The sequence below is a fragment of the Dermochelys coriacea genome, chromosome 6, assembly GCF_009764565.3.
Source record: "Dermochelys coriacea isolate rDerCor1 chromosome 6, rDerCor1.pri.v4, whole genome shotgun sequence".
Classification (NCBI taxonomy): Eukaryota; Metazoa; Chordata; order Testudines; family Dermochelyidae; genus Dermochelys; species Dermochelys coriacea.
Window position 1 is genome coordinate 67,726,519 of NC_050073.1, and position 13,559 is coordinate 67,740,077.

At 41.6% G+C, this 13,559-nt stretch overlaps 1 protein-coding gene across 8 annotated transcripts; it reads right to left on the minus strand.

Moving 5' to 3' along the window:
- Positions 1 to 61: 61 nt before the first annotated feature.
- On the minus strand, positions 62 to 13,478 carry LOC119856982 (protein-L-isoaspartate(D-aspartate) O-methyltransferase-like). Of its 8 annotated transcripts, none has more exons than XM_043515933.1 (10): positions 13,330 to 13,475; positions 8,389 to 8,464; positions 7,677 to 7,824; positions 6,368 to 6,472; positions 3,853 to 3,884; positions 3,196 to 3,300; positions 2,040 to 2,160; positions 1,203 to 1,288; positions 816 to 985; positions 62 to 459 (listed from the first exon to the last, which is right to left on the minus strand). In XM_043515933.1, exons 3-10 carry the CDS (start codon positions 7,792 to 7,794, stop codon positions 447 to 449), a joined length of 750 nt encoding a protein of 249 aa, XP_043371868.1. In that variant the 5' UTR covers positions 7,795 to 7,824; positions 8,389 to 8,464; positions 13,330 to 13,475; the 3' UTR covers positions 62 to 446. The 8 variants fall into 8 exon arrangements, with proteins under 8 accessions (XP_043371868.1, XP_043371869.1, XP_038261080.1 ...); XM_043515934.1 differs by having other exon boundaries at positions 10,661 to 13,337; XM_038405152.2 differs by lacking the exon at positions 8,389 to 8,464 and having other exon boundaries at positions 13,330 to 13,478.
- Positions 13,479 to 13,559: the final 81 nt, after the last annotated feature.

The following is a 13,559-nucleotide window of genomic DNA, read 5'->3' on the forward strand; positions in this document are numbered from 1 at the left end:
TAAGATTAAACAGATCACATACATACTGTAATTTTTCTTCAAGCATCTGATGAGCAAGTGATGAATATAATGCACTACCATTTAATCAAGTACAATACAAATGAATTCTCAAATCTGTAACAGTATTGCACACTCTCCATTCTCTATTTACATAGATATTGTATGTGGAGCCGACCAAAGAGGATAACTGGGCTTATCTGGTTTTACTCAGTTCAGGAAGAAATCAGACAAAATCTCCACAGCTTAGGAACTGGGTGCTGATTGATCTGGAGGAATATTCTTTTCACTCCTCCGTATTGAGTTCTTTAAAAAAAAAAAAAAAGCCTCTGTGATGTGTCCAAGTTTAAAAAAAATTGATTTATAAAGCAAAGCCATATACATCTATAGTTGTTTCTTCAGGAACTGTTTCATGAGCTTTCCAAGATGATTTTGTAAATGATATTCTGTCAGACTTCATCCCTATGGGTGGAAAAAAAGGAAACTGTGTTACTGCTGTGCATAAATTCAGAATCTTCCTTTACAATGATAATGCACATGAATAGAATATTTATGAAAACAAAAGGCCAAATTGTGATGGAAGCTAGCATGCTCCATTATTCTTTAGTCTCTAAAATACAAGGAGATGCACACAGTTCTCTTGCTGTGCCCGAGCATGTATGCCCCTTCCCTTAGTCTTGCTGGCTGCATCTGGTAGGATTCTGGGGATGGATCTTTCAGCCAGCAGATTCTGGAGGAATGAGCGTCGTCAACATCATGCCAGTGATAAGGGCAAGTGGAACAAAAGACATTACAATCAGGGAAACATATTTTTTTACCGAGGCCACTGCTTCTCCTTATCTGTCAGGGGAACATAGATCACACCCATCAGTTGCGTTTCCACGATTTTCCCATCACTGGTTTTGTCATACTGCATCAGAACCTGGTTTGCACCTGCAGGCCCAACTGGCAAAATCAACCGGCCACCTGGCTTCAACTCTTTCAGCAACTGGCAAACAGAAGAGTCAATATCAGCAAGGACCAGAAACAGTTTAAACAAGGAAAGAAAGACAAAAGTAAAACTGATTATGAGGTCTACTATGTCCCCCAAAGACATTTACAGGTTTGCCAGTTTCACACAGAACAGAAAGGAAGCTATTCCAGTTCTGTAACAGACACGGGTGCGAGGGAATGAATGCAGACAGATGACGTCTGTTCATTCTTACCTCCTTTGGTACAGTGTCTGCTGCTGCTCCAACATGGATGGCATCATAAGGTGCTTCTTCAGGGTATCCCTGCCTGCCATCTCCAACTGCAGAGAGGGAATGTGCAATGAAGATCCTTGTTCATGTGGCAACTCAACCTAGAGAACCCTCTATCTTTCCTTTCACTTGAAAGGTAATGTGAGGAAGGCTTTTGTATGTTAATTGTGTTGGCAATTTGGATTTCTACAAGAAGCCTACTAAGATAGGCTGCTCTATAAAGTTAATTTTTAAAGGAAGATAGATTTTGGAAACAGGCAACACCATTAGAGGAAGGAAGAACCAGAATTGGGACGGAACCTACGTGACAAAGGAGGTTAGTGCAGACAGAGGACTCCAGAGACCTAGGTTTAAATTTGATGGGTCACATCAGAGTTGGTAGTTTCCAATGGAGATACAGTCAAAAACCAAACCCAGTTAATTGGTATTAACAGCAATCTTTACTTAAGAGGGGCTTAGTACTGACATAAAAGAGTTGTTGCACACCCATAAGGACAAAATTGTATTGAAAGAGCTGCTTGGAGAAAGATCAATTGAAGGGCACCTGCCTACATTATATATGGCTTCAAGTCAGTGCTATTAGCCACCTAACCTTTAATTTGTACTTGCCTGTGGAAATTTAGTTATTCAACAGAAAAATATTTTCTTAATTAATACTACTGTGACCAGCACCTGAGTACTAAGAAAATTATGCCAACCACAGAAAGGCAGGTCTCCAGAAACAGCAAGGGCTAAGCACTGCCAGACTACAATGCATTCAGGTACAGGAATGAAACACCAACCATGGGCTACAGAGCTCACCCAGAAATTTCACACGTCCAGAAGTGAGCAGAGTTGGATCATCTTCTCTCACATTTCTAATGGATTCACGGACCAGCTCTTCAATATGTTCTATGCCTACTGCCTTCCCTGCGGGACCCACCTGAAAACAGACAGATGCTTCATTATGTGCATACAGAGATTGTGCATTTTACAGGGTGTTTTACTGTTGCAGTGGAAGGATTAGAGAGAATTTCCAGGGAATTGTCTATTATGGGGAATATCTGATTAGGAGGTCAAATTCTGTATTAAGTTGGTTTTAATGATGGGTGATCCGGTTTATAGAGTCATAGGACTCGAAGGGGCCTTGAGAGGTCATCTAGTCTAGTCCCCTGCACTCATGGCAGGACTAAGTATTATCTAGACCATCCCTGGTAGGTGTTTGTCTAACCTATTCTTAAAAATCTCCACTGATGGAGATTCCACAACCTCCCTAGGCAATTTATTCCAGTCCTTTACACCACCTTGAGAGTTAGGAAGCTTTTCCTAATGTCCATCCTAAACCTTCCTTGCTGCAATTTAAGCCCATTGATTCTTGTTGATTGCTGATTAGGAATCCCCATAGACTGGGCTAGTCATCTTTCAGGTAACATGTATACGTATGTACACACTCACACTCTTACCCAAAAGATGACTAGCCCAGTCTATGGGGATTCCTAATCAGCATTCATTAGGAAAGATGTAGGCACCTGCTACAGGTGGATTGGGAGAGGAACCAAAAGCCTTCCTTGTCAGGATTTCTTTTTGAAAATGTAACCAAATTCCCTGGTAGGAGAGTGTCATGGGCAATCTTCTAGTGCTCTAAGAGTCTATTTTCAAAAACTCTTTTCATTAAGTCATTTTTTGTAGAGTATGTTTCTTAAGTTCAACAAAGCAAGTGAAAATCAGAAAGTGACCGTTTCTGTATATGGCACTTAATTCACTCCCTTTTCAGTATATACTGGGTTAATTTGTCTACTAGATCGTACTTCTGCGGCAGATACACCATCTGTTTATATTCAAGCTGACTGGAAGGATCACATTTATCTCTTGTTTAAGCTGATCTGGGGAGAAAAATCACAATAGCTTGCTTTAAGAAGCAGATTACTTCTCTTCATATTTATCTCAAGCAAAGAAGCAAATCTTGTACTTTGCTCACCATTCTAGCAAAGCAAGCTGTTAGGTAACCACTTCCTGATCCCACATCCAGGGCCTTTGCTCCTTCCACTAGCTGATCCTTCAGCAACTCCAGAGCATGGGCATGCTATGGGGATAACACCAACAAGATGATATCATGATGCACACTTTCACACAGAGATATTAATTTCTCTCATGTCCCTCCCCCAGTTTTTCCAATCAGAACTGTGCTAATTGTGCAAGCATATTATGTTTAAAACAGAACTTTTTCCTTTCCAGGACTCATTTTGCAGTGGTGTCGCAATGTTGAGTTTGCAAAATCATTCTGATGACAGCATTTTTGAAAGTTGTTAGGGATATGGATTTCACTAGTGGAATGTGTAGCAGAAAATATCTGGCTTGTAAAGGAAGAGGATCTCTTGAAAAAAATAGAAAACTTCAATTATTAGCCTTCGTAAGACAGAATTATTGTTTAAAGTGATTATTCAAGGTTGACTGTCCTTCCTTAAAATGTTTGTAAGCATTTCACACAGTTGTACAGGACACCAGTAATAAATGTCATGTGGTACAAGACAGTGTCCAATGTTCAAGCATATAAGACCTATGTCAACTTACTATTACATCTTTTAAATTAAAACTACCCTCCAAGTCTATGAATAGAATGTAAAGTTTATCTTACCATATGGGGTGCACTGATTGTAGCCTTATATCCTGAAAAAAACCCACTGACAGTTAAACACAAGTAGTATGAAATTATGACCATGTCTAAATAATTACTATTAACTACTTTAAAAGCAGTTAGTTTTTATTTTTCTTTCAATATTGCAAACCTTTTCTGTTCTCCCACCTATCTGAGGTGATGTACTGACTTAAACTACCTCCTCTAGGGGGTGTTAATGACAGCAAAGCAATATTTCAGCTCCTGACTGTTCCAATCACCATCTAAGTGTTCCAATCAACACAACTTTTCAGGCTCATTCACAACCAAAACAGTTCTTCTGTTGCTTAGAGCCCACTTTTGCAATTACTCCAATCAATAAGAATTCTGACCTGTTACAAGTTTGTTCATAAGGAAGGGGAGGGGCAGGGGAGATAATAGCCACCAAAAATAGTTAAGTACTGTAATACCACAAATTGTCTAGCATTAAGCCACAAAGTGGATAAGCTCAAAATAGAAGACCAAAAAAAAAAAAATCAAACATATTTCAATATGCTTGGTGTAGAAAAATAAGTTGTCTGAGAAATCAACAGAGAGGTGGTAGTGGAACCAGCAGGGAGAAGTCTCAGAATGGATAATAATTCAAGGTTCACAACCTCAAGATTTCAGGAAAGGAGGAAGAAAAGCTACAACGGTATCTGCCCGTGCTACAGATGTATGTGTCTGGAGGAAATTTAGATGTCTGTGCTGCGATACCTCAGTGATAGAGATTTCAGCTTCAGTTGTTTATTTAAAATGTTGATTTAGACCAAGTTGCGAGGGAAGCTTTCAGGGCTGAGTGTGCATGGGTAAAATATCAATGTGAAGTATGGTTACTATGCTTTGTGACTTAGGGAAAAGACCTGTCCTGTAGAACGGAGTGACGCTAGAACAAAAGTGTGGGTGTAATGTTTAGCTGCAGTCATATCAGTTATATGCACCATTCATAATATTTTCATGGAAACTATTCAGTTAATGTGGACATTTATGAATGAGGAGTCCTTGTGGCACCTTAGAGACTAACAAATTTATTTGGGCATAAGCTTTTGTGGGCTACAACCCACTTCATCAGGTGCATGGAGTGAAAAATACAGTAGGACTGTATTTTTCCACAAGGACTCCTTGTTGTTTTTGCTGATACAGACTAACATGGCTACCCCTCGGACACCTGTATTCATGAATGAGCAAGTCACAAAATGGCTTCATCCCACAAATACAGGAATTCTACAGCCTAACCCCAAATTTTTATTTCCCCTAACATCTCCTCCCCCAATTCAAACATGCTTTGTGATTCAAGGTGATAGGTGCCATGGATTTTATTGCAGAGACAGGATTTTTCCTATTATCTTGGAGCCATCCTTTTTAAAAAAACAAAAAAAAAGACAAAAAACAAAACAAAAAAAAACATTTTCTGACTTTGCATGTGGAAGGAAAAAGTTATTTCCTGGAGTCTTTCGCTCTAAGTATCACAATCCAGTTTCTGAGAGCACCGAATACTTTACTCAGGGCATACAGAAATACTGTTTACTATTTTCTCCTTTCAGTTTACACTGTTTGCATTTATCTATTTGATTTTTGAATCTACAGATGTTTTAAGGATTTCCTCTTTTCTGGCTCACAAACAACTATTCTCAGAGATACTGAGCATGCACAACACAACTCCTACTGAAGTCAACTGGATTAGTAGGCGCACTGCACTTCTGAAATTCACACCAATAGCTTTTTGAGCTATCTGTTTTGTCTACACTTACAGCAGTATGTAGCATACACTCACTACACATGTAGCTGCAGCCTGCTTTCACTGAAGCCTGTATCCACACTTGCCACTACAGTGTGTAACTACATGCAGCAATGAAAGGCTGCAGTCAGGGAGGCAGCAAAGAAAGGCTTGGGTGGGGGGGAGCTGCCGTAGCCTTTCACTATGGCAGGGAAATGCTCCAGCAACAGGACACTACACTGCTAAAAATAGCAGTGTAGATGTGAGCTGGTAAGGTATATAGCCTAGAGTTCAGGCATATTGGGCACTCTCCTTGCCCACCCATGCCAGCGGGACATGCAAGTGTCAGTACACTATACACTGCCCTAAATGTAGTCATACCTTGTGTCAAGAAACAATGGTCTACCAACCATCAGGGCTAATCTTCCCACCATTGTTCTTTCTATGCTTCATAAAGAGTTTTGTTCTTTAAATATAGTGGCTCCATGATCACATCTGAACATTCCCAGCATCCAAAGGGCAGATCCTTTTTCTGTTTCTCCCAAAGAAACCCACAAGTAGACTCATGCTGATACTCTTCTTGATGAGCCAGCAGTAAGAGTGCACATGAAATGTTCCTCTTTTCCATCCTTGACACTATTCCATATAGGCAAGACTTGCTTGCATAGTAAACCTAGATGTACAAACTCACCCTATGTCTTCCCTCCACCGTTCAATCACTGAGATTAGTGCAGCCATTACACACACCATAAAAGTGTCAATCCGCTACAAATTTCTTACCTATTGACTGAGGAGAATCCATGTATGGGAAATACTTGGCGTAGTGGGCTCTATCTGTGGCCATTAACACATCCAAGACCCGTTGAGATTTAATCACTCCATTTTCTTAAATAAAAAAAAGATGGAAAGAAAGATTTCAGCTATTTAGAACTGTAACATATTCAAGTTTGGACAGAGGCAGTGGAGGGTTCGGGAGGGATAGGCAATAGAGCTACTTGCATGTCTCCAGGTTTGTGGTTCAGATCTATCCCAGGTTACTAGTGAGTAAAAGTAGCTACCTTCCAATAGCAGTTTGATGCTCTGCATCAAATGAGTTGACAATCTCAGCTCAGTTCCTAGCAAGCAAGTGCCTGCATTACCAAGCACCACACTTGGCAGTATCAACATAGAGGCAAAGGACTAAATGGACAGATTTAATTACACTCTGACCCCCTTACGTGGTTTCTTGAAGTCATATTAAGGCACCTTGGCAGGATGTAAAATTATGAAGTTAAGGAGAATGACTGCAGAGAAGTACACAGTTCCTTCATTCCTAATTTCTCTGCAGTAACTCCCGCTGAGAGAACAGATATGTGGCTCTAGCAACAGGGGAATTCAAAGCTATTACAGTTGCAACCCAAATCAGTTGCCCAAAATGGAATGGGAATACCAATAACTATTCTAGTCCCAAGACAGCTCATTGGACTTAACCGCATAGAGCACTGTCTGTAGAAGTCAGTTACATCAGCTTCAGTCTCTCTATGCTCTATGTAATTGATTACAGAATCAAACAAGAGGTGTTTTGCACATACCCAAATAAGAGACACATATGAGAGACTTTGGGTCTGGATAGTTTTTCCTACTAATCCTAGTATCGTGTCCTATTTAGGATTAAGAAAAGGAGTACTTGTGGCACCTTAGAGACTAACAAATTTATTTGAGCATAAGCTTTCGTGAGCTACAGCTCACTTAAGCTTTCGTGAGCTACATCTGATGAAGTGAGCTGTAGCTCACGAAAGCTTATGCTCAAATAAATATGTTAGTCTCTAAGGTGCCACAAGTACTCCTTTTCTTTTTGCAAATACAGACTAACACGGCTGCTACTCTGAAACCTGTTTAGGATTAGAAACAGAACAGTTTCAGGCTGTGACATCCAGATTCTGAAGTGGTTGAAGATAAAAGTGCCGAGACTACTGCAGGACATTTTAGAATGATGGATTACAATCCCACTCAGTCTAGTGTGAAAATCAAACCTACAACTGTTAAAGTGCTGAGAAGTTTCATCATCAGCTTTAAATGTGAGCCCTGAGGGGTTGCTGGTGGTACTCACTGTAAAGGTTGTTGAGTAGCTCAGCATGTGTTTTCCCACTTGAAGTCCAGGCCATGGTTCTTGTGAGCAACAGTCCCATGAGCACAGTAAATATAGCACACTGCAGCACACGGCTCATGTCTCAGAAATGCACAGTGGCCTCCCAGGCCTTGCATGCCAGTCATTGTGGGGGGTGCAGAAAGAGCGAGAGAGAGAGAGAGAGAGAGACTTTAAAACAAGCTCGGATAACACCCAGCAAAACTCAAATCCTTCCCAATCACAAATGGCCAAGATTAAAATGATATAAACATCCTATAGCCATTAAACAATTTTAGCAACCACTACATTTATGTTACATGATGTGCCTCATTACCAACTCTGAAGAATCAAGTCCTCTGACCAAACAATAGACAGAGCAGGGATTGCTGCAATGCAAGAATTCCTCATATTGCTTTGCCAACATGTCTTAACATGGACCTAGAGAAAGTACCTCCATGAATAAAAGGGTACCTCAGTTTAGGAACAGAGGTGTCAGTTAGGGCTAACTGATGATTGTTCATATGATGTGGACACTTATTCCCAGGGAATATGGAATTAAATGCCCAAACACACATGGCAACAGCTTTCCGTCACCACTAACCTGGGCTGGATTCCAACTAGCAGTATAGAAATAAAAGGTTCTGTATCCAGTTATCACTTTTCTGCCCTTCTCTGTGTTATGACCAACACTGACTTGTGTTTTTGAAGTTTCACCCATTCCGAAGATATGAAGATGTCACTGGACTCACATAAGCCCTTAAATTCATTTTCTTTAATTAAGAAATTAACCAACATTACAAACACAACTTGAATGTCTAAAGGAAAAAACTAAACATTATTGCTACACAAGTCTGTAAGTATACAGACTATTATAGCACATAAACACAGCTCCTGCATTTCTATATTTTGCAGCAACTAAAAATTGCTTCTCAAAATTCAAGGAAGTGGGGAGGAATCTGTGTCATTTAAGGGCTTTATAACAGTCCCCTGATTACTGGGGAGCTACTTCAAGTAAAGTTCGGCTTTGAAGAGTGCAATGGCATTTTCTTACTCCTTGTGTATATGTGGTCAGTTGTATTGTATTTTTTATCATTAGAGTCAGCACATAAGTTTTTATTAGCTTGTAATCCTTTTAGTCTCTCAAAGCCAACACAGCAATGAGAGAGTGAGCTGCAGTTCCTGTTCCAGGAAATGCACCAGAATTTTTTTCTAACTTCCAGCCAGTGATATCAGTGCAGCCCTACTGTCTTCAGATTCTGCTGTAATGATGTCTGTGAGGTAGCGATGCTTGTGCAATCCCTTCCATTTCAATGTAGTGCACAGATGTCACTGAGCTTAATCTGGCCTGCAGAGCTATTTTTGCTAATGATGATATGCAAGATGGAAAAAACCCAGATTGATTGTCAGAGCCTATGCTGAGTTTGCAGGATTGGGTGTTGGAAGAGACTCTGACCTGTAAATTAAGCACATTTGATGCCGAAGTAATCAAGACAAACAATCTGTTATTTCAGTAACCTTTCAGAGTAGAAATATACCTTAAACCTATCACCCTGTGTAACAATATACAGCAATGCTACTGTGACAGCCTGTACTTTTATGTTCATTCCTTTTTCCAAGAGTGTGCTAAATTTTGTCATAATTGGATAAAAATGTATTTGTATCCAATTATTATTTTTATGCCTCATTACTTGTAGTCACTTAAAATCTTTCTGTAGTTAATAAACTTGTTTTACTCCAATCAGTATGCTTGGATTGAAGTGTTTAGGAAACTTCACTTGGGATATCAGGATTTCTGCATATCATTTTCTATTAATAAAATGACAGATTTTATATAAGCTTGTATTATCCAGGAGAGGGCTAGGCAGTACAAGATGCACATTTCTGGGAAAAAGTCTGGGACTGGGAATTTGCTGGCGTTGCTCTGCAGTGTAATTCAAGAGTAGCTGGCCATGGTGCTCATATAATATAGCTGGGAATATATGTGAGGGCAGACCAGGAGTGGTTACTTTCACAGCAGAGCAGTATAAAAGCCACCTCAGGCTGGAGAATTGAGGAGACAGCTGTTCAACAGTCCAGATTATACAATGTGTAATGTCACAGCCACACGCCAATTTAGGACACGAAGTAAAGGATGAATCCAACCAAAGCTGCTGAGGTAACCAAGCAGAAAAGACATAAGCTAGATAAATAAGAGTTTGGCCAGGGTACTGGAGCTCAAACACCTATTTTCACTAAAATACCACCACATCATCCTGATTTTGATTTTTTTCTCCCACATGCCACAACAGTTTGCAGAATATCAGTTGCCCAGCTTTTAGTTTAAGTGGATTTAATGCTATTGATGTGTGGATTGATGGAAGCCATTAAAGACTGCAGCTTTGAGAGTCCAAATATTACTTTACAGATGGCTGCTAGGTAGATGCAGAGTCTCTGCCAGGGTGGATTTTCATCTCTCTGAACCTTCTGCTCTCTGTACATTTAGTAAGGGGGGGGAATAACCTTTAAATCCCTGTACTTCTCAATCACAGTCTTCTGTACTGGTCAGTCATTCCCATCTCCTGCCCTCAAAGCAAAGGGAAACCAGAATTAAACCATAGGGTCTCTATAATTACTCAACTTTCATGACCAATGTGATACACATATGCAAACAATGATGAAAAGGAAGTGACAGGCAGTAAGTAAGAGATGGAAAAAGCAAAGAGAAGGCTAAAACATGGCTTTCTGTCTTGGTCTGACCCAGAATGCTGGGAAAGGCAAGGGGAATGCCCAACTCCACCCCCACCCCCACCAGGGCTTACTGCAGGATCCTGTTAAAACTGAAAATTACAAATAGCGTTGAGCTAGTAACAAATTCTCCATGTCCACTACCCGTTCCTTGACATACTTTATTGACCACCCAGAGACAAGTTTAGTCTTCAAGGACACCTTCCTCTCAAAAAAGAGAGTGTGAGGAATTGGCTTCTCACCTCAAAAGGGAGACCATTACTCTCTCCAGGTAGTACCATGATTGGCAGAAGGGTGACCCAGAACTCCAGGCTCATGGCCATAGGCAGAGGATATTTTGCACGTCTATAGCCTTTCTTCCAAGGACATCTTTAGGGTAAAACTCACTCACAGAACATCAAACCCTTTTTTCAGATCATTTTTTCCCCCTACAGGAAGAACAGTCTCACACAAATCATGAGTTGTTTTAAATGAAATCTTGTAACCTAGCTCTAGGATATATCACAGGCAAGTAAAAGAAAGAATTACTTTTGTGACTTATTATATCTGGCTAACTCCAGGTTACCTCTGCCCGAAACTCATAACAAAATAATATTGATACCCATACAGGATTTCTAAAGATCATTAATTTTTTCAGTTATTCCTTTTGCCAGAAAGATTTTACTCGTTCTGCAGAAAGCACAGGTGGAGCTTAATATTGAATAGTAGTGAAACTAATGCTTTAACATATAATATTTTCTGATTAAAGTACAGATCTCTGTGGTGCAGAATGCAGCGCTGAGATGGTATAAATGTGATGTCAGTTAATATTACAAGGGTGAGGTGGATTATTTATTTTCAGTTTTAAAACTTTATTTGCAATATGAGAGTTGACTAGCATTTGTTCAGCTGAGAGATTTCCTCTCCCCTGCTCCACTGGTTTTAAAAGATGTTAAAGAAAATCAGATGGGAAAAGCCTGAAGGCAGTCCCACTGTGACATGTACATCAGAATTAAGGATTCATTCCCAGTACAATTATAGATTCATAGTTATTAAGGTCAGAAAGGACCATTATGATCATCTAGTCCGACCCCCCCCCACAACGCAGGTCACAGAATCTCACTCACCCACTCCTGCGAAAAACTTGTCACCTATGTCTGAGCTATTGAAGTCCTCAAATCGTGATTTATTTGAAGTCAGTGTGAAAAAGCAACCACTCCCTAGATGGGAATAAGATCAGACCACTGACTCCATCTGATCTGGTATCTGACCACCAGCAATGGCCAAAACTGGTTTCTTCAAGACAAAGCCCCTTAAATGCACCCCAAACAATTGTGCTATGCTATGCATTAGGGGCAGGGGAAGAAATGCTTTCTATACCCCTACAAGCAATGAATCTTCAGATCACAAATTATTTCAGTACCTCACTTATTTTAACTTGTATAACTATCGATGCTATTGTGTTGTGGAGCCGAGAATTAATGGACTGTGGGAATTTTCCTAAAAGAGAAAGCCTTAAAGCAAGGGTGCGTATGTGACAAACCACTTCATACTTAAGTGATAAAAAAGTTTTTTACATCTCTTTACAGAACTTAAAATAACTCAAAAAAAGCCACTCTTTTAATATTAATCAAAAGTTTGTTAGTTTTAAAGAATGCACCTGGAGAACTCTGGCAAAACTGAAAGCAACAGCAGGGATTCAAGATGTTATGCAACATACTAATTTGTCAGCAGATTCCCCCTGAGAAAATTGCTGATTATTACCTACAGCGTTCTCCACCTATTTAGAGGTTGCTTAATTACACAATCAGTTTAGGCATATAAGAATCAGAGCATGATCAGTGGCAAGTTATTACAGTAGAACCTTGGAGTACCAGTGTTACGAACTGACTAGTCAAGGACACGCTGCATTTGGCACCGGAAGTACGCAACCAGGCAGCAGCAGAGATTAAAAAAAAAAAGAAGAGAAAAAAAAGCAAACACAGTACAGTACCGTCTTAAACGTGAACTACTAAAAAATAAAGGGAAAGCAGCACTTTTCTTCTATGTAATAAAGTTTCAGAGCCGTATTAAGTCAATATTCAGTTGTAAGCTTTTGAAAGAACCACCATAACGGTTTGTTCAGAGTTAGGAACATTTCAGAGTTAGGAACCACCTCCGCTCCCGAGGGGTTTGTAAGTCTGAGGTGGTAGTGTAAAAGTTAGCTACACCAGGACCTTTTAAAAATTCGCTATTCACATTAAGGTGTAAATGCTGCTCGCCGACGTGCTAAAGCTCCTGCCCCTTCACTTATCTGAAGAGGTTTGGTCCACCCCCGACCTTTACCACTAGCGATTAGCAGGTGCAGCGCAGTGCAAGGCAACACGTCACTCGGGAATAAAAACATCCCGCTGGGAAACAACACGTGTGTCCCACTGGCACAGGGAACGTGCAAGCTCCTGAGAGGGCTGGACACTTTCCAGCTTTCTCCTCGCCTCCCTCCCTTCGCGCTTGCAGCCAGGAGCGGGCGCGCAGAGCGGGGCGGGTCCCGGGCTGTGCGCTCAGCGACTGACCAGGGTTTGTAAAATCAAGCCTCTGACTCCAGTGCCAGCGAGTTAGAATCGGAGGCAAACAAAACAAACCCTCCCCCCGCTCGAGCCTGCGGGAACCGGCCGGCGCGGGCAGCCCTCGCCCCGGACTGGCTGGGGGCCCCAGCGCCGGGCGAAGGAGGCTGAGGGGCGCCCCCGGGCTCGGATCGAGGCGGGCAGGTGGCGCCGCGGAAGGGCGCTCTCCGGCGGGCGGCAGGGCGCGGCGCAGCTCGGCCCCGCCCAGCGGAGCAGGGACTCCGGTGCCCACAGAGCCCGCGGGGAACGCTACGTCCTTCCCTAGCGTACCCGCCCAGGACCCCGCGCTGCCCCTGCGGAAGTGGAGTGGGTCAGTGCAGCAGCCTCACCTGCGCAGGCGCACTAGGGCCTCCTCCGAGCCCTCATACCGCGGACAGACCCACTTTCACGACCCCCTCCCCCTTTACGATGAGTAACAACGACTTGCCCTCCCGCGCTCCGTTTGTGATTAGAAGAGGACAAGTTCCGCCCGGTTTCAAGATGGCGTCACGCCAAAAACCGCGCTACGTTTCCCGCCCCTTCGCTCCAGGACGAGGAGTAATTGGCACTTTCCTGTAGC

Excerpts from the sequence above, each read along its gene's own strand:
- LOC119856982 (XM_038405152.2), bottom strand. The coding sequence starts at position 7,794 with ATGAGCCGTGTGCTGCAGTGTGCTATATTTACTGTGCTCATGGGACTG. Across the intron at positions 2,161-3,195 it reads CAGCTTGCTTTGCTAGAATG|GTGGGTCCCGCAGGGAAGGC; the intron begins GTGAGCAAAGTA and ends GTCTGTTTTCAG. Across the intron at positions 1,289-2,039 it reads TGGACGTGTGAAATTTCTGG|TTGGAGATGGCAGGCAGGGA; the intron begins GTGAGCTCTGTA and ends CCCTCTCTGCAG.